Source organism: Equus asinus, chromosome 1, assembly GCF_041296235.1.
Source record: "Equus asinus isolate D_3611 breed Donkey chromosome 1, EquAss-T2T_v2, whole genome shotgun sequence".
In the NCBI taxonomy this organism is placed as follows: domain Eukaryota; kingdom Metazoa; phylum Chordata; class Mammalia; order Perissodactyla; family Equidae; genus Equus; species Equus asinus.
Genome location: NC_091790.1, coordinates 33,859,612 through 33,880,559, shown reverse-complemented (window position 1 = coordinate 33,880,559; position 20,948 = coordinate 33,859,612). Strand labels below are relative to the sequence as shown.

Sequence of the window (20,948 nt, the reverse complement as noted above, 5' to 3'; positions counted from 1 at the left end):
GACGCCTCAAGTTAGTTTGTGTCTGTGCTTTTAGCTTCTTTCCTCTCATACACCATAGTCCTACCTTTATTTTCAGCAGAATATTGTCCCTATTTTACCTCCAATTTTTATAAGTTATAAAAACATTCTTTTTTATTTCCAATTCTAGGGTTTCAGTTTTTTGGAATAGAGATCAATGTCCCTGTTTTATAGTTCTGTGGTAACTGCGTAAGGCTCCTACTGAAACAGCTTTGAGAAATCCCATAAGCAGAACCCAGGAATAACAATAAAATGGTGAGAGAGGAGATGGTATCAAGAGTTTGTGGGTTCCTGTATGGACTTTAAGATTTTGGAGGTTTTTATGAGAAATTTTCCTTTCTGTTTATAATAAAATAGTTGGAATGTATTATTTTAATTATAAAACTACTGAACAAATAGTCTCTTTGGTTAAATAAAAATTGAATGGATCTTAGTCACCTAGAGTTTTACAAAAAATTGTGCAGAAGCCATTTGGCCATTTGTGTATTTATTCAAAGTTTCTAGACTGTGTGTGCATATATATACATATCTCATTATGAAGATACCCAGAGAAGCCTCGCTCAAGGAGCTCCGAGTGAGGGGAAAAGAAGGTAGTTTGTGAACACGATATAAAAGGAGAACAGCACAGTGGGGATGGAGGTGGAGAGAAAGACGTGGTGTGAGGAGAGTAATAGGTTTTCACGTCAGTGTGAGAGGGCCTGGCACATGGTGGGTGCTCATAAATATGCAATGAGTGAATAAGTGAATGAAAGTGAGATACACAATCTGTCACCATCTCCATGTGAACTATCATAGGATCTTTAGTGTAATGGAAGCCATGAAGTGATGAGCCATCTCTACAAGTGGGTTTTACTTGGTGGACACCAAGAGGAAAGAAAGAGCCTAGGGGGACTGAGAAATCATCTAAACCGTAACAAAGCATTGCTGTGGGGTCCATATATATAGAACAGTGGCTGTTTTGCTCACTTCGTGTCATAGATTGAATGTTTGTGTCTTCCCCAAAATTCATATGTTGAAATCTAATCCCCAATGTGATGGTGTCTGGAGGTGGGGTGTTTGGGAGGTGATTCGGTCATACGAGTGGAGTCTTCATGAATGGGATTAGTGCCCCTATAAAAGAGACCCCTGAGAGTTCCCTCTCCCCCTTCTGCCGTGGGACGTTATAGCTAGATGGCCGTCTATAAACCAGGAAGTGGGTTCTCAACATACACCAATCTGTTGTTACGCTGATCTTGGACTTCCCAGCCTCCAGAACTGTGAGAAACAGTTGTTTGTAAGCCCCTTAGTCTATGGTATTTTGTTATAGCAGCCCAAACAGACTAAGACACTTTGTTAAACTCATTGTGGTGTAAAGGAAAGAAGACGGACTTTAGCGCAAGAAGGACCTGGATTCAAACTTGCATTCTGATATTTATGAGCTCTCTGTGCTTCAGGTTCTTCATTGGTAAATTGAGGGTAGTACTCATCTGAAAGAGGTATTATGACAATTCTGCAATATGACTCTATCACTCTTATTAGATTTGTGATCCAGCTATAGTTTCATCATCTATAAAATGGGAATAAAAGTGGTAAGTACCTTAGAAAGATGATGTCCGATAGTATGTATAAAATGTCTAACCCTGCCTTGTGGGTAGTCAATGCTAGACAAATCTAGGCCAGCAGAAGTAATCTATACCTTTGTCAGATATAATGAACATTTATATAATTTTATACACATTTACACAGTAGTATTTCCACATTATTTATTTGGTATTAAAATTCCCTGTTAGATATGGACTCTTATTTCTCCATTGTGTGGATCAGGAAATCCAGCTCAGATAGCTGAACTAGTGCACTCAAAGATGCTTCTAGTGAGAGAAGAGGAATCAGGCTGAGGTAGATTCTACGGCCAGGAATCCCACAGTCTGCCTAAGATGCAATGGTGGGATTCATGTCTACCATGTGTTGTTATGTCATGGACAGAGCCAGAGTTTGAATCCTGATTCTGCCTTTCATTATCTGTGTATTTTTGGGGAAGTCATTTTAGTTTCTCTAAGCTTCAAATTTGTTATCTGGAGAAGAGTCATAGTACTATCTACTTTTTAAGGTTGTTGGGAAGATCACAAAAATTAAATGAGAAAATGTATGTCAAGCACCTGTCACTTGGAAATTCATGAAATGACCACTGATTTTACACTTATTTCTTAGTTAGGGAAGTTCCAACTTCAGAGGTCTTCTAGTCTGGCATAGCTCCCCAGAGCATCACAGAAGGCTGTTCCTTAATAAATGTTAGGGGAAGAAAGATTGAAGCTGAATAAGCTTGGGAAGGGTGGGCGAGGCAAAACAGAATGAGGTTCTTTTCTGCAGGATTTATTCAATAGGCTAATAGATAATGTGACTCTTCCAGAGTGGGATTTGTAGTAGAATGTCTTAAGTTCACTTGGCCACAGAATTCTCTTTAGTGGACCATGTTATGTGATAATGTTCCACAGAGCACACACTGGGGCATGTTGATCTAATCAAGTATCTTTGCTAGATGAGGAAACTGGAGCCAAGTGTCAGCCAGAAGAGAAGTGGCAGAACCTGGACCAGGACCAGGCTGGCCTGACGTCCTGGGGACTCCTGAGTTGACGCCACTTGGTGTTGGCATGGCTCCCTTTCTCCCACTTCTCTAGTGTCTTTGCTTGTCCTAAGAGGGAGAAAGTATGGGATGGAGTCTCGTGATAGGACCCAGGAAGGAAGGGAACCATGGAGGCATCTAGCTAGAGAACATATAAGACATGACAAGAGGGAGATTCAGAACTGGATGCCAACACCAAAGTCAGCCGGCCAATGAATCCCAGTTGTGACATTTTCTTAAGACCCTTTTGTTAAGACCCTGAGTCTATGAAAGGAAGATATTGAATTGTGCACTTGCAGCCGTAGTATGAAGCTAAAAAGACTGAGGAAAAGGCCCCTTGTTAATATTACCCACTGCAGCCCAGTCACATAGCCATTTGCAGCCTGTCCATATTTTACTGCCATGAACAATTACATATCCTGTAATGGCAATGAAGCCATAAAATTTATGTCTTGTCATCTTTAACAAGATTAGACATAACCCTTCTCATAAATGTAATACCGAATGGAGATTTTTAAGAACATAAGTATAGTTAAGGTTCCTTTAGTTTATCCCTCATAGTTAATTAAAATCCTCCCCAAGAATCAGCAGATGATAGATATAAGGACTTTGAACCTTTTAATCCACGGAAGGATGAACTAATGATTTTTTCCATACCTTGCTCAGCTTCAGCTGGGTGTGTGACTCACAACACTTGTACCACAGGGATTTCAGGAGGGAGGCGAAGGGAGTGGCCCCTATTCCCGCAGCAATGCACACGCTCACGGGATAGTGAAACACGTCGGTCAGCGTGGCTCCGAATGGCCCGTCCACAGCCAGCCTGCAATGACAGAGGGCAGCCCGTGTGACGTTCAGAACACTCTGCTCTTGAAAACAAAGCCATCGGAAACCAGTGCTTTTTAGTGGATGTATTTGTGAGTGTGTGCGGGGAGGTTGGCTGTGTGCTCGAGAACGCCCTATTTGGAGAGCTCAGACTGAGCGTGAGGATACGCAGGCCTGTGTCTGGGGGACCCCCAGGCAATCCCACCCTGGTGTCATGCATGGAAGGACAGAGCCTGACTCCTCTGATTTGAGCTCACACCTCTTCCAGGTGGCATCCTCTTCTTACGGTTCTTAGAAGCTGGTTTTGGCTTCAAGTATCATGAAGCCTGGTAGAAAAGGCCTCTGCTTTCTTTCTTTCTTTTTTTGCCCAGCTGCCATCAAGGTGCTGTCCTTTTACTTTCATACTTCTCCCCTACTTTTGTTTGTTCAATCTCACATCTTAGTGTGTTTATACAATTTTAGTCCAACAGAAGCCATTTATTTGGAATACATAAAATTTTGAGATAATTTGTTAGTTATATGGAATTTCTAAAACTCGTTATTTTAGATTATGGAAACAAAATCTGCAATAATTATGCCAGTGGTGGCACTGATGTTTTGTCTTTGCCTAGCAAATTTTTCTTTGTAAGGATAAAGTATGTTCATTGAAGATGTAGACTTTACCATGGTCCTAAACGGATTGCCCTCTGGCTTCTGTGCCATCTCTCACGACCAGTTCTCCACACTGACTTTCCTTTCCTTTCCTAAAATACGTAGTACTCTCTTCTGCCACAGGGCCTTTGCACATGATAATCCAAGTAATCACTTGGGAAATTCTGCCCCAATTTCTCCCCTCTCCTCTTACTTGGTTAATAGTTACCCTTTCATTAGTTTTATCCCAATCATCATTTCCCTAGACTAGGTTAAATCCCGTCTTACATAATTTATAGTATCACATACCCTTCTTCTGTTGTCCTCATGACAGTTGTAATTTTGCAGGTTTTTGGGGTGTATGTACATGATTTGATTTGTGTCTATCTTGATCACTAGACTACCAGCTCTATGGAGGGAGGAACAATGTGTGTTTTTGCTCACCACTGCATCCTAGCACCTCTCTGGCATGGAGGTGTTCAATAACAATTTGTTGAATAAATCATAAAGGGAAGGTTTAAAACATTTCAGCCAGCAGAATGTGTTAAATAAGCTCAACTATTCCAAAAGCACACATTTACATATGAACAAAGATATGCTAATTAAAAGTCTTCTAAGTTATTCATAATCATTCCCTAAGGGGTGTCTGTTGAAGGCACCCAAGGTTGGCCCATTTGGGCTTCCTATGTGTTCATGAAAGTTCAATTGGGTTTATTCTAAAATATTCTATATGCCAGACCTCCGAATAATTCAAATGAACTCTCCTCAAGTTAATCTTAATTAATAAGGCTTTATTACATATTGATATATGGAAATGGAAGAATAAAAATAAAAGATCGTTAACAAGAAAGGGTGAGCATGTCAGCCCATTGTAGATTATTTTATAAATAATTAGGCAAGGGGAATCGAGACAGAAAAACATGAAACTGCCCATGGATTAAAATGTCTTATTGTTAATTGTTTTTATAATCAGTCATATTTGGGATTTACTCGACACTGATTTGAAAAGATAACAATTAAACTGAAAGAAGAATTATATCATATAATCCACAGAAATACTTAATAAACAAATTTTTACATAATTAGGATTGAGAATCTAAGCTGGAAGCGGCAGGAGAAAATATTTAGGCCAACTGCCCACGTCCCTGACGGCTGATGGTTAAATCGCAGGGCGCCTTGTCGCATTTGGGGGCAGTTCTAAGCATTAGACCCTTTTTCTCATGTTTGCCTGAAATCTATCCTCTGACAGCTCACCCCTCTTGCCTTCCTGAGAAACACACACCAGGTCTTGCCCCTCTCCTGTGCCTCAGGCCTTTCAATAGTTGCTCAGAGCTATCATGACAGCTCAACTGTTTTTTTGGGCCAAAATTTCTTCATTTCTTAAGACGTCTCACAATCCTGAATTGGCTTCCTTTGCACAAATTCTTGATTCTCTGGTTCACTCAGCTCCTTCCTCTTTGATGTGGTTACAAAGTTTAATAATGCAGCTGAGAAAACAATCCGCCTTTCCAGCGTCCACATCGTGATATTCCTTGTTGCTTAGCGTCAGCAGCGTCCCCCACCCACCTCACCCACCGCCAGTCTTGTCTCTCCCAACCCACATCTTTATTCATCTACACTGTCCTCTCTGTCTGATCATCACTTTCATTGTCATCTCTGTGGTAGCTGACTTTTCTTATTGTGCTAATAGTAATAGCTAACTTTCTTTATCATGAGTTATGCTAAGGGCTTTACAAGGACTGTCACGTTTGATCCTAAACAAAGCCTTAGGTACAATGATTATCAATCATCTTCATTTTACAGCTGAGGAAACTGAGGCACGGTGTTACATACATTCTCCAGGATCACACACAAAGTTGGACTTTGAACCCAGGCTGTCTGATGCTGGAGCCCCTGCCCGTGGGCAGCCCCGTTAAGTAGCTGAAAATTCACTAGTTTCAACTCTGAGAAATCCCTCCATCTTACTTCAAAAGGGAGAGTCTTTTAAGAGCTACATTCTCTCCCTTTTTCCTGGGCTCCGAGGAAGAAGTTTCCCTCTCTTTGTCTAGGTTTGCATCTCTTCTTGGGCTCCTCCATCACTGCTTGCCTCACAGATTCCTGGGGCTGACTTAAATCCTTTCTGTGTCCAAGGCAGCAAAAAAAATATGGTGCTCTCCCCAACATGTTTGATTTATTGCAAAATTAAAAGAGAGGTAAAATCATCCAGGGAACTCCAATAAAATTCTGCTTCTTGATATGTTGAAGATTTAAACAAATTCTAGGTTTTCTGGGGTTTTACTACTCATATGTCGCCAACACGTACATAGAGGCAGAGATCAAATGAATTTAATAAATGAAGGGAAGCTGCACTGTTTACAACTCATTTTTATTCATTCAATAAATATTTATCGAGTGCCAACTAAGAGTTAGGGTCAGTTCTAGGCATTGGGGACAACAAAGTGAACCAAACAAAGTGCCTTTTCTCCTGGAACTTCCAATCAGTGTGAGGCGATAGGTGGTAAATGAGTAAACGAGCTGATATTGAGCGTGTCCAGTTGTGCTAAGTACTATGGAGAAGAGCAAAGTACAGCATGGGGCCTGGTGAAAGCCGAGTGTCAGCTGGGGGCTGCTGTTTCTCTGAGGCCGGAAGGAAAGGCCTCAGTAGAAGGAGATGTTTGAGCAGAGAAGGGAGGAAGTGAGGGAGCAGCCAAGGAGAGATCTGGGGGAGAGTGTTCCAGAGGAGGGAACAGCAAAGGCACCTAGGAAAGCGTGTTTGGTGGGGAAGAAAACCAGAAAGGCTGGAAGAATGGCTGAGTGCAACCAGGGAGCAGGAGGCGGAGCAGAGGAGCCTCGGCGGACCAGATCATGTCAGGCCTTGAGCTGACAGTGTGCTCCACAGACGGAAAGCATATGGACTACTGAGAAACACATACGGAGTTCTTGTGGAGGGTGGGCGGAAATATTAGCTGGTTTGTGAAGAGAAGGGTTGGTTGATAGACTGGATGTCTAAATACACCCAGAGCAGAGACCGGGCTAGCAAAGAGGATAAAGGTATCCATCTTGGCAATGCCCAGGGGAGGGCAGGGACCTGTGTGTACAGGGGTGTATCAACTTTCATTCCTGATTTTAAGCATTGGCATTGCATTCCGAACCTTAAAAATTCTGTTATGTTGCTTGCTTTCCATGATAAAAAAGAGAATGACTTAGTGGAATAGTCAGGTGTTGTCGTTTGTCTTGGAGCTCTGCTCTGATGTTTGATGATGTCAGATGATGTTTCTACTTGGTTTGTTGTCACACCTCTCTTTAATTCCAATGTTTGAAATGAAGGCATATGACTCTTCCTACCCATTGAACAAAGCCAAGCTCAGTGTTACATAGTTACAGTTCAGTATCCAATGGGAAGGGGGAAGGAGGGACAATAAGCTGATTAGAATCTGTGCCTTTCATCTATTCTGTCGGCTAGTTTTCCACCTTTAAATATTTGTTAAAATAAATGAAATAAAGCATCCTTATTGGGTCCACGTATTCACTCTTCCCTTCATTAAATATTTACTCTGTATTCACTATGTGTCAGACACTGTTCTAGGCACCAGATGTACCAAGGAGGCCAGACAATGGCCTGCCCTCAGGAAGTTCCATTCTAAGTGTGTCCTCATGGTGTTCCCCACCCAATTTCTTATGTCAGTGGCCACTGCTTGGGAGTTCCTGATACCCTCCAAGGATGGCAGAGAAAGATGCTCTTGATGCTTCCTTTGAAATATCAAATACTTTCAAAAGTTTTTCTCAACATTTTCTTTGTGTGTCCCTGTTTTTGTGGGGCCCTAAACATGGGCCTGTGTGCTGCTTGGGTAATCCTGCAGTCAGAGTGGGCCTCGACTTTAAGCCGCTGTTGATTAAAAGGAGCCAAGGAGAGGTAATTGACGCTGGGATTTCTGTTATGTGCCCAGGCTTTTCTGAATCCGATGCTGTTGTGGGTTGAGTTGTGTCCCCAGTTGGTAGGTTGAAGTCCTCTCCCTCAGTATCTTATTTGGAAATAGGGTTATTGCAGATGTAATTAATCAAGTTAAAATGAGGTCATACAGGAGGAGGGTGGGCCCTTAATCCAATGTGACCAGCATCTTTTTAAGAAGAGGCCACAGAAACACAGAGACACCAACACAAGAAGGGGGAACACCATATGACAACAGAGGTAGAGATTGAACTGCTGCAGCTGCAAGCCAAGGAATGCCAAACATCCCTGGAAAACCACCAAAGGCTGGGAAGAGGCAAGGAAGGAATCTTCCCCACAGGTTTCGGAGGGAGCACGGCCCTGCCGATACCTAGATTTTGGACCTATAGTCTCCAGAACTGTGACAGAATAACTATCTGCTGGTTAAAGCCACCCAGTTTATGGTATTTTGTATGACAACCCTAGGAAATCAATCCAGATGGCATCAGTAGATCCTCAGATCCACCCTTTGCACATCTCCCTTGCAACAAAATTAAATAATTTGCTTGCATGTCCATGTTGATTCTGTTAGAAGTCCTAGAGAATGGAGGCAATGTTTTACATCTCTGTATTTTGGTACACAGTGCAGCTTAATTAATACTTGTTGCATACACACACGTGGGACTGATGGAATGAATGACACCACTAACTTTCTTGACTCTCAGATCGTTTTGTCATTTTATGAGCCTCAATCCGCAATTGTTTGGCCCTTTCTCTAGTATATGGGGCCTGCCAGATTAATTCTGACTCTGAAGTATCCTTCTTATGAAGACCAAACTTCACTAAACTTACAAATATAATTTAAAGACATCGGACTGTGACCGCCAAAATTCACAGGGCTGTCTTACTCATCGCGGGCTACACATAATTAGCCAAGTGATGTTTTGGAGTTGGGATAACAAAATGCTCCTTCTCCCTGTATCGTTGCCTGCCTTTACCGAACATTTGTTTTTGAAAGAAATGTACTTGCTTCTACTGGAAATCTACTAAATTATACTTTTGATAGATTCTTGAATTTAAAAAATGGACTCAAACTTAACATCTAGAATAAAGAGAGTGTTGAATTTGGTAATACATTCTTACACTGAAACAGCTTACTTTTATAATATTCTGAATTATACATATAAAAGAAATGGGATCCAACCTTGGCGGTCTCCAGGGCTCCTTGAGGGCCTGTCCCTCAGCCCCAAAGGCCTTACATAAAGCTTCCGTCCAGTCTCCTGCTGCGCGGATGTGCACACTGAAGAAGTCGTCCTGGGGAGCAGAGGTAAGGGTGAAGGGGTGCCATTCCAGCGAGGATATGGACGGGCACTGTATCAAGACGTACTGTCCTGGCGCCATTTTAAAGTTACGCTTTTTCATGTGAAGTTCTAGGACTCCAGAAGGATGGCTGACCACCTAAATCAGAGCAAGAGAATTGTTGGTCTCATTGCTCAGGTGAAATAATTGAAAATAGCCTTCATTCCATCAAAGCTTTTTAAATTTTTAAATCAGCTTTGTTGCAGTGTAATTCACATATACCACTTGCTATGAGCGTTCAAGGATTTTTGCCATCACTTTTATGTCTGGGTTGGCAACTCCATCAAGGACAAAGTTCACCTCCTTCACAGTGTTATGTCTGAAATTTGGGTGGCTGCACCCAGGTGCAATGTGGCATCCAGCATGTGACTTTGTGTGTCTCAAATGGCCAAGCTTTGCTTAGCACAGTTAACCAGACCCAAGAAAATATAAGCTAGCATGTCATCCATAGCACTTAATTATGCTTAAAGTTATTAAAATAGTCACATAGTTATCTCTACATTTTAAAAATCGAGGTCCAGTTTGTTACTGCTTTCAGTGATCTGCATCTTTTCTCAATCCCTTGTGAATTAACCGTGGAATTTCTTCATTCTAAGCGTAAAACAATTTTCAAACTCGCTCTGAAATGTTTTGTTTGTTTGATTTGGTTTTAGTCCAGCCTCCAGTCTGGGCTCTGAATTTTAGACATAGGAAGCATCATGCAAAGGCTCTTAGCACTTTTATATACTTTATAAACTAATTTATATACTTTATAAACTAAATTCATACAACTTTATAAATTGCTGCTTACTGGAGAGAAAGAACTAATTTCCCTTCTTAGATTTCCTCCTTGTTTTCTGAAAAAGCTTTCCAGGTCCCCACACTTTCTTCTGTAGCATGAGGCGTAAGGGAACAAAATCTAGCATTCCAATTCTGTGACAGTGTTTTTCCATTCAGAAGAGAATTTCACAGCATTTTAATCATTAGTCCTATTTCTCCCCTCCCCACTGATATTTATTCTGATTCTGTTGTTAAATTGTCTCCCTAGAAACAGCTTTAGTAGATTTCTAGAAGTTTGACTGTCTGCCTTTTGATACAGCCTGATCTCCTTTGGTGCTTAACTTAAAAACAGCAACATGGAAACCACTTAAGACAGAACTATGAAGCAATTTCTCTGCATCTATTTTCATGATGACAGTGAAAGAGATATAGTATTCTGTTGATATTGTATTAGCAAAGCAGGATGGGTTTGGTTAGCAAAGAATTTCTTCCTAGACATTTATAAAACTAAGGGGAGAGTACTTGGTAGCTTTTCTGTCTCCTAGACATATATTCTTGGTCCGTATGCTCCTATCTTCCTCCAGTACGAGGTAAAAATTGGAGAGCTGTGAGGAGAGATGGCAAGACTAGAACACGCTAGCACGGAGCACTCATTCACTAGGGTAGACCTCCTTAGACACCGTTCCTCTCCATTTTGAAGCCCCCAGCGCCTCCTCTCGCTCGAACCTGAGTGACTGTTCTCCTATTTTCTGCTCAGAAGTTCCAGACATGAGTGTATGCTTGAAAATGTATGGATATCCTTGGTGTGTTTGCAAAATCCATCTCTTCATGTGGCAAAGGAAGTGATCATACTATAAATTACTATGACCCCTGTTTTTTTCCCCCTAGAGAGAAATCGAAATAAAGAGAAATACAGATGATTCCAGCGGCTGTACTGTAACCTTTATTAGAATTCTGTGTACTGGTCTGGAACCCTGATTGCTGTCTTCAGTAAAGTTAGTCACGCTAAAAGATGTGCAGGGTACAAACAATTATTAGAACAGAAGACGACCCTCTAAATTATAGACAGTTCTGCAATAAAAATGGCAAATTAAAAACTTGGGCTAATAAAAATTTTTCATCTACACTTAGACTTTTACTCAGACATAAAGCTACATGCATACCTTGGTAATGACAACTTCTTGTTGGAATCGCCAGAACCTAATTATTCTTTCACATGCATATAAGACCACAGGGCCTAAAACCCATTTCCAAGCCTGCAGAGAGCAGCAGAGAGAGAGGAAAAGGAAATGAAAATAGAATCCAAATATTTTCAATTTGAACCAAATCGATACATAACATAATGTGGTCTGGACATTTTCCTTTCGCTTTGGGTCAGTTATCAACAACAAAGATGTCTCCTTGTATTAAATACTATAACATTCAATTATTCCTTGAAGTCTACAAGCTTATTTAAGAGATTAAACTCTTCTGTATTGGTTTTTATGCTTACTTGATCAATGATGCCTTTATGTAATTAGAAATAATTGAATTTGCAAAGAAGTAAGAAAGCAGATTGATGTTTATGTTACATATGATAGGGTCATAAATGCTCCCAAACTCAGCCAAAGTTAAAGGCTTACTAAGTCTTTTCATTACTGAGCCAACAGAGGACATGGGAAATTAAATAAAAACATTTCGAATGGTAATTTTTTGGGCCAAAAATGCATCACAACTTGAGGGTCGGCCTGAAGAAACACACACCCTCACACATACACATATGTGCTCACACAACACACACACACAGCCAATTGTGATCTGGAATAAAACATAAAGTTGGTTTCTCAGCATTTTAAATCTAGGTTTTTAGAATCAAAACAAAAGCCTCAACAATTGTCTGGAGAATTGTGACAGTGAACATTTCCTTTTTATTTTTGGCGAGGAAGACTGGCCCAGAGCTAATATCTGTTGCCAATCTTCCTCTTTTTTTTGCTTGAGGGAGATTGTTGCTAAGCTAATATCTATGGCAATCTTCCTTTGTTTTTGTATGTGGGATGCTGCCACAACATGGCTTGATGAGTGGTGTGTAGGTTCATGCCCAGGATCGGAACCAACGAACCCTGGGCTGCTGGAGCCGAGTGCACGAACTTAAACACTACACCACTGGGCCAGCCCCAGGATTTCCATTCTTGATAAGCCACATCCTATGTTAACATTTTGTGAGTATAATGTACATTATCAATGATCAGTTTACCAGCAGGCTATTCTTGTACCAAGGGTTGGGTACAACTTAAGATGTCTTCTTCCCCTAAAATGGAAAGAATGGGAACTTTAAAATTTGGAAGACTTACACTAGCTCTGATACCAAACAACCCTACGAGGCGTATGGTATTCTCTTTATTTTATAGAAGAGGAAACTGAGGCTCAGCAAGATCTCACAAATTGCCCAGGGTCACAAAGCCAAGGAGATGCACAGTAAAGACGTGAACCCAGATGGGCCTGACCACCCGGCCAGTGCTCTTCCCAGGACCCCAGTGCCACCCTAGAGCGTTTACCATGCAATCATTCTTCTTTCTGTCCAATGCTGATATGGGTACTGACACTTGTTTTACAAAACATTAGAGACTCGTGAATTCATTGAATTTGAGGATGTTGAGGGTTCTTGGAAATATAGTCTAATTTTGCATTTAAACAAAAACAAACAAATGAGCGAAAAAGAAATAAAGTAGAAAACACAGAATGTTCTGGGAATGAATATGAGTTGCCTGGGAGACAACAGAGCTATATCACAGGGAGCTAAGACTAGAGCTCAGGCATTTTCCTAATTTCCCTAAATTCCCTCCTTAGTATTCTAATTCCACCATGACCTCACTCCTTGTATACCATCGTAGGAGCAAGAAGGGGGTCTCATTCTTTTGAACTCGGACATTCAGAAAATCCTCACCAATTGCCTCCCCATCTTGGTCGCTCATCACTCCGTTCCCCATCACCTTGCTCCATCTTTCCCATGGACAGGTCACAGGCCCTTCAGCATTATTTTTCCTTCTGTTATCGTTCTTGTTTTTTTCTGTTTCTCTTTTGTTTATTTCTGGGTCTGTTTGCATTGCACGTCTTCCCGCCTACATCAACCCTCTCTGCTTTTTCCTCTTGTTTACCTGATAAGGGCTTGATTTATTCAGGCAACACAAAGCCATTTGACCCATTTATTCATTTCTGCCTCAGTGGGGTTCAGCAACGTGTTCAGAATAGCAGAGAGAATAAAACCTTTTGTCCACCTATGCTGTGGGTGTGGCAGTGATGACGAGCAAGGTAAAAGACAGGACGGAGTAGACATGAAGGATGGGGTTGGACAAGGGAGTGAATCCTTAGGTGACTTATGCGTGAATGGACCAGAAAGTGTTTTGAGACTTGGTTTGGTTATTTACAGAAATGATAGCAAGAATGCAATTTTTCCTATAGGAGCTTAGAGAGAGATTTGCAAAAACACTCACATAGCCTGTACATATTTCCACAAATAATCTTCCCTGCCCATGTTAGAAAGTTTTAAACATCACACACTTCAAATCAGTCACGGTCTCTGATTTTTCCATGTTGATAAAATGGAAAGGATTATTTTTCTTTATACAGTTAGTCGGGAAAGAGAACGTAAGCTAGTCATCCTTGACACTATCTCTCCTCTAGTTTGTAAATTGCTCTAGGAGGAGAAAGCCCAGTTTGGTTACATTGGTACTCTTGGAGCCCCTGGAAACTAGGGAATGAGGGAGAGCTATGTGCAAACGTGAATATTAGAAGATTATCCTAACAGTGACCACCAGGACAGACAAGAGTGAGTAAGGATGAGAAGGAAGCCATGCCCCAGAGCAGGAGGGGCATATGGTGAGGTAGAATCTGGACTGAGTCTCAGAAGACCTGGCTTCTTGCAGTTACCATCCCTCACCCTATGCCTAAGGCAAATCTTGGGCCTTTTTATGTTCAGATTTCCTGTTTTGCAAAATGGGGGAGTTGGAGGAAATTATTATTTAGGTTCTCTACAAGCTCTTAAATGTTTTAGCTTTATTCACAGAGATAAATATAGTGTTGAGGGTGTGTACTTGTAGATAGCAGCAGAGGATTGACAAAATGAGAGGTGAGAGAAGGCCAGAGGTTCAGAATGAATGTCGAAGAGTGTAGAGAAGAAAGTTTATGGCCACAGTGTTAGGAGCCCTGGTTCTTTGATGTGGCTTTACTGAGAAAGCCTTTGTGACCTTTGCCTTTGTGACCATAGGTAGGAAATTAAAAATCCTTGGGCCTCAATCTCTCCATCTATTAAGTAAAGGGGTAGAACGACTTATTATCTAAGTTTCCTTGATGCTCTTTAACGCTAAGTTCCTTTAAAACACTCTGTGGCATCTGAGCTTTATTTTTTCTTCTCCCAAATGCTCAAAAAGTCATGGTACAGTGAGTGTTTTATGATAGAAATAAAACCATGTTGATTTAAAAGCTACAGTAATGAAACTTGTTTCCTCCACTTTCACTCCTGGCTTTTCATTCCTACCAGAAAATAAGAACATGCTGGCTTTGATTTTATTTTATGTGTGTGTTTACGAACGGCCTCTTTTTCTAGACAATAAGGTTTCCAGGGGCAGGAACCACGTCTCTGAATCCTGCCTCTAGTGCAACGTCAAGTACATAATAGGTACTTGGGAAAATTTGCTGGATTGACTCTACTTCAGTTAAAGCTTTTCCCTATACCATTGACATCATTCTCTAGTAATTAAAAAAGTGTCAGCCTTGTTATTATTATTTATGTTGTAGTTAAATGAAATAAGGTGCTTCTTTGGCTAAGGAAGACAAGGCCTATTTTGAGGATGGGTTGCATGAGCAATTCTAGAATCTGGAGTTGTATATGTGTCTGTGAGTTTGGGGTAGAAAGGGGGAGTCAGATGTGGAGGAGAAGAGGACCACAAGGTATAATTTGTTCCTTTGATCAGTTCAGTTTCTATGAGGTGATGTAGAAAGCATTCTCAGTCCCAGTTTGGGGGTAGTGCACCACTGAATCGGTGAATTGATAAATAATCTAGTGATAAAAGCGCCATGAAAATGCACCGAGTTAAGAGAGCAAAGGGGAAAGCCTTGCCAAGCCTGGGTAAGGTGTGGGGCAGGGAAGAGCAGGAACATCTCCTTGTCCTTGGGATGCCTTTTGGATTCAGTGTCTATAAGACATCAGACAGAATATTGCAGAGTTCAGCCAAGCGGTAATTGCACAGCCCACACACGCTTTGAATCAGGATCCATTAAAAATAATGGGAAAGAGTGACAACATGAGTTTGGGTATGCAAGGAGGTGTAGCAGGGGAGAGTTAGCAGAGAGATGGGTCAGTTCCCCCTTTTAATGATAATTAATGTCAGCATACGCTGCTGGGAGCAGGCTCTGGTCTGTATTCATGAGGTGTGGGAGGGTATTGATTTTTTTATGGAGACGCTGTAGCTGAAAATTCGAGAGAGGCATTCATGTTCCTCATTAATATGCAGGCTGGGTAGTGGCTACCGATAGTTGAGTTTAAGACAGAGACAATCTATACTGGCCATTAAAAGAACCACAGTCTAATGGGCACATCTATTCCAGTTCTCTCAGTTTTAAACCTTCCTTCTAGCAGTTTTCACCCTTAAAACCCAGCGCTTAATTTAATATATTTGAGGATTTTAGAAAAAGTCAAGAAGTATTATATTCCTCATATGTTGACAGCTTAATTTCCTAAATCCCCACTATTTGTATACTATTATTCCATTTTTTTATGATATATATATTTTTGGCACTCCCTTCCTTCTAGTTTTAATCTGCTGGCTTCATTTATTTTCTTTCATGCATCACCCAGCTGTCCCAAGGCTTGCCTTGTTCTAAGATACCTCAAGAGACCAAATTGGATTATTATTTCTATTTACCTATGCCACCAGCTATAATGATTAAGGCATACCCAGGAAACGTAACTCTTGAGATCTTATAGACATTATCATGGATTCTCATTAAGCCCCTTTTTGGCTAACATTGTCATTATTTCAGTTATGGGAGCTTAATTAGAACAGGAAGTAAATCCATTTAAATCCTCCAATTTTTTCCATCCCAGAAGCTGTAGACAGAAAGAAGGCAAGCTTAGAAAGAGGGCATGATTCTCATCTGGTTGTTGCTGAACGTTCGTTTGAGAAGTGATGCTATTAATTCTGAGAATGGAAAAAGCAGTTAGGCAGGGGATAGGGAGCTGAGCTTTCTAAGAGTGGAGGGGTGAGGCCAAGGCTTTTCTAACTCCTCCAGAGACATTATTGTGCTTGATGTGCTACGAATTCCCGCAGTATCAGACATCCACATTCCAATGTAAGAAGAGGAACGCATTTCAAAATGGACGGAGGGCTTTTGGCAGTAAACCTCTCTTAAAATTACCCATAACTAGATTTCTCCATTAGCACACTTAATAAAGAGTTGGCTCTGTCTCGTGGTGACAGGGGCTGTTCTTTTTCTGAAGCATAGAAAAGCTCGAGCTATTTTAACTGTGGCGACAGCTATTTTTAAAAGCCCCTGGGTTCATTCTTACCGAAGGCTCCTTGCCTGAGAATTGAGGCACTGGGCACCGGGTCGCTGGCCGCCATTCCGCATGGCGGTCTCTACAGAAGGTAGCGTTGTGCAGCAAGACACTCTCTGGAGTTTGGCCTCTAACAATCCGACTTGCCATGTAAAAAACAAAACAAAGGAAAACCCCCCAAATTTTAAATTGATTTTGTAGGCCTTGTGATACCACCAATTTATATTCTACTGTGGGCTCTGGAATAACACTGCCACTGTCTTGAAACTTGAGCTGTCATTCATTTCCCTCAACATCTTTAAAAAGAGGAATTTAAGAAGCTTCGAGTAACTTTGAAGATCCCAGAAAAGAAGAGCCCCTCTGTGGTATCCTGTGTTAGATTGAAAGTGTCTATATTAGAGAATTCATAATGAAGGGAAATTGTCTGAGCACATCCTTTTGTAGACTGTTGAATTTAATTAGGTTATATCTCATCCTGATTGCTGATTCCAGCTAATTGGCCAACTTTGTACTATTGGGGTCTTTTGCTGATTTATTTAACTTCTACCCTTCTTGGTTTGTTTCTGAGCACCTAGAAGTTTTCAAGTGAAAAGTCAGAAGAAGTGCTCTGAATAATGGTATTTTTTCCCCCAAGGATCACTAGCAGGCTTAGTGTTTGACAAGGTCGAAATAGGTCAGTGTAAAGTGTGTCCTCAGGACTATGCTGATGAATTTGAGAGCAAAAAAGGAAGTTGGCCCTCGTGAATGGAGCACTGGATCAAGAGTCCTATAATCCTGCTATAGAATAGTTGCCACAATGCAGTACAAACTGACCTTTGACAATTTGCTTTGGGACAAGTTCGTGGGTTACCCATTGGTGCACGAGCTGTGAAGCATAAGACACTGAGGTCACGTCATCTAGGATTTTTTCAATTCCTACATGTTTCTGAATAAAATAAATTGATTTATTCTGGAGGAACATGGTACCCCTAGACTGAGAATCTTTAGCACCACACAGGCTTAGGTCCTGGGTAGCCTGTGGAGGGACATGGCCCCTTTCGCATCATAGGCATGGGAGGAGGGAGCAGCGATGCCCTTGAAACAGCCTGGAGAACTGACATCTTGGCCTTTGTCCCAGCCTGTTTTATGGAAGTCATCCAAACTTGATAACATCCCTTTGAGTTAGATGAACACAACTATCTGTGACTCCAGTGAGCAAATGATGCCCAGACATGGGAAGGGTGAATAGTAAAGAGAAGCCAGAGGAAAAGAATCTGTAAACTTTAACACCTTCCTTCTCAGGCTCTAAAACCTTCTTCTCAGGACAATATAAGGCAACATTCCTTATACGATCTAAAGAAACCCCAGAACATTCCACAAATGCAATATCTTTTTATTTTCTGCAGTGTCTTTTTAAAAATTTAAAATTTTTAATGTCTTCATCTATGCCATCCCATAATAGGAAGATTAGTGGGCTTTAACACGTTCTAACAATCCTACTATACTTGGCATTTTGCATGGAATTTGCAAATTACTTTTTGCTGTAAACAGTAGCTGTAGAATACTTCATGCTGAGAAGATTAAACGAGGCCCTTATCCCAAAATAAGCCTTTCAACTAAGTTAAAATGACTAAAAAATTTCATCTTATGAAACGTTATTTGGATATTAAAACCTATCTCCAATGAAACACTGCCCATTGAAATCTTCTCAGGCTTCTACGAGGCACCAGGGTGTGAATGCAGGGGAGGTAGGATCAGGGGCTGCTTGCGTGATTTTGGTGAAGAGGACTTCTAACCTGTGAATTATGAAGAGCCTCTTGCATGTCCTACAGAGGTTAACACCTCTGCGTCGGGGGAGCAATCCACAGAGAAAGGAAGGACTGACAATCCCTGGGGCGGAACACTCAGAGACCACACACCATCCACCTTGCCCCTCAAAGTACAAAAAGTCAGGGTCATGGGTCACAAATTCAGAAGAGCCAATCGCAGGTATTTCAATGCTAAAAGTGACTAGAAAGCCTTTAGTCAGGCAGCATAAATGGGAACATTGACTGAGCAGGTTTCTAGAGACTATCAGAGGCATGGGCAGTTTTTTTAGGGTAAAGTAGACCCCCAGGGGCAATCCTTCCTTCTATGATGTCTGTGTGTCAGACAAGCTGATGGCTTTTGAAAGAGCTCTTAATCAGGCATAGGCAGTGGCACCAGTAGAAGTATGACCTTCTAATATTGGGGTGCTGAGATGGAAGGAGCATCTAGTGTGAGGAGGGAGATTGGAGGAGGCGGTTGACTTGCTGAGGGGCAAATCTAGAAGAGGTACCATAGGGCTGTGCAGGGGATCCACAGTCACTGTGTCGTGTGTGACTTGCTAGGCCATGAAGTCTCTGTGGCCATGTGCTTGCTCTTCCGGGTCTGGCCAGAAATGAAGGCCACCTCCAGTACCAGGCCCCTCTGCACTTAGCAGCAGCAATGGTGGGAGAACAGGGTGGAGCACACGGTGTTCTGCTAGTGTGGGAAGCAGAGGAAGAGCTGCTGGCAAGCCATGCAGGGTTTTGTAATTTCATAATTTCACCGACCACATCATTGCAGGTGTCGAAGAGTGTTTAACTTGTGAAAGTGAGGACCCGTTCCTCAGGGCTGGTCATGAATAAAGGGTTGGTTGCCTGAAGACCGGCACCCTAGGACTGAGTCTGCCATTTACTCATCCTGGGACCTTGTGCAAATCACTTAATCCTCTGAACATCTGTTTTCTCTTTATCAAATGGGATAACAGCACCGTCTCTATTGGACAGGACTGCTGTTGGGTCAAATTGATCATGCATGTGAATGTGCTTTGAAAATCGAAGCATGGGGAAAAAAGGCATCCATTTATAAAATAATTAATATGGGACAAACTAGTTTATAGACATCAATAGGATAATTGGTCCAGCCATTTTGTTAATATTTAAAGAATTGAAAATGTTGTCGTTGAGGGTGCTATGCTTCACGTGTTTCTCCAGTTTCCTGATGAAGAGATTACCAGTATTGGGCAGGTGCCGAATGTCACAACAGCGTTTTATGGGATGTTTGAACCTATATGTCAGATGGGAAAATGAGGTCCAGAGAATTTTAAGGGCTGGCACATAGTCCCCCTGATGACTCGTGGCAGAGCCCAGGTCAGACAGACCGACCACATCACACACTGTCCTGTCTCCCACACTGGGTTTCCTAGTGGTTTCCTTTTGGTCAAGCGTAAGTGAATTCTGGGTATCAAAAATATATATCCTAACTAATCCCACATAAACTGGATTGCAGAAACTGATTCTGAATGAAACTTAGATCTATTGTCATCCAGCATTCATTAAAATTCCTGCATCTTATAAACATATCAAGAGTACCAAGCAGAGTTAGCTAGGAAAAGTAAGTATAACACTTCACAACCCATGTCACTTATTTTCAGTACTACTAAAAAAGGTTCATTATGAATATACCACAGTGAATGTGCCTTCTATGTTCTATGCGTCCTTTAGTCCCTGCATGTCATGTTCCTCCATCCAAAGGACTTTCTGAGATTATTTTGAGGTTCACAGAGATAAAATCTCACACACTGAGCACAGTATGGACTTACCCTGCCCCGTGGATAGCCAGACTGATAAAGAAGATGATGAAAACATGGTGTGTGTACCAGAACAACTCATAGGAGACCTGTCTGATGAACTCGGTAGAAGAGGTCATGATCAAGATTAAAGCCAGAGAGATCATCAGGCCAGTAATGCCCGCGATTGTCGTTAGCAACTCAGTGGTTGTGTTCTGCAAGAAACAAATGCCATGACATTAATATCTTCGTTCTACGTTTCCATTTTTGGATCAATCCTTGTGAGCCCAAGCAGGGAACAATTCAGAATGTTCTGATCAGAATCATATTAGCCTAAAAGGATCCCCATACAACTCAAGGAGGGACTTTCTCGCCCTTTCCTCTCTGCCATCTGATGGAAGACATTCACTTTGCTCAAATTTCATCAAATGTCATTTCACGAATTACATTTTTTCCATCTATATAAATCATTTTTCATGTCTGAGTTATTGTGTTGAATTGAAATTAGGGCAATATATGAAAATGCATTTTAAAGTAAAATACTGCAAAATAAATCTGTTTCAAGTTTTTAATTTTTAAAATAAAAATGTGGATCCCCATACTTAATTGAATTTTAACATCAATAAACACTTCTTTTGAGGGGTCCCTTAGGGGCATTCTTAATAAAGCAGCTGCACACTCTGTTCCCCTGGTAGTTATTCCTTGCTCTTGCTTTTTAATTGGAAGGACCATGACTTGAATTTCTTTCATGCCAGCTCAGGAGGCTTGGAAT

General features: G+C 41.3%; 1 protein-coding gene across 1 annotated transcript in view; it reads right to left on the bottom strand.

The window, feature by feature from the left end:
* NOX3 (NADPH oxidase 3) overlaps positions 1-20,948 on the bottom strand; it is a 57,426-nt gene that overhangs the window by 23,708 nt on the left and 12,770 nt on the right. The window contains exons 6-10 of the mRNA XM_014846976.2: positions 20,210-20,391; positions 16,639-16,768; positions 11,258-11,350; positions 9,181-9,434; positions 3,275-3,437 (exon numbers count right to left, since the gene is read on the bottom strand). Coding sequence (XP_014702462.2) covers positions 3,275-3,437; positions 9,181-9,434; positions 11,258-11,350; positions 16,639-16,768; positions 20,210-20,391 — 822 coding nt within the window. The remainder of the gene's footprint in view (positions 1-3,274; positions 3,438-9,180; positions 9,435-11,257; positions 11,351-16,638; positions 16,769-20,209; positions 20,392-20,948) is intronic.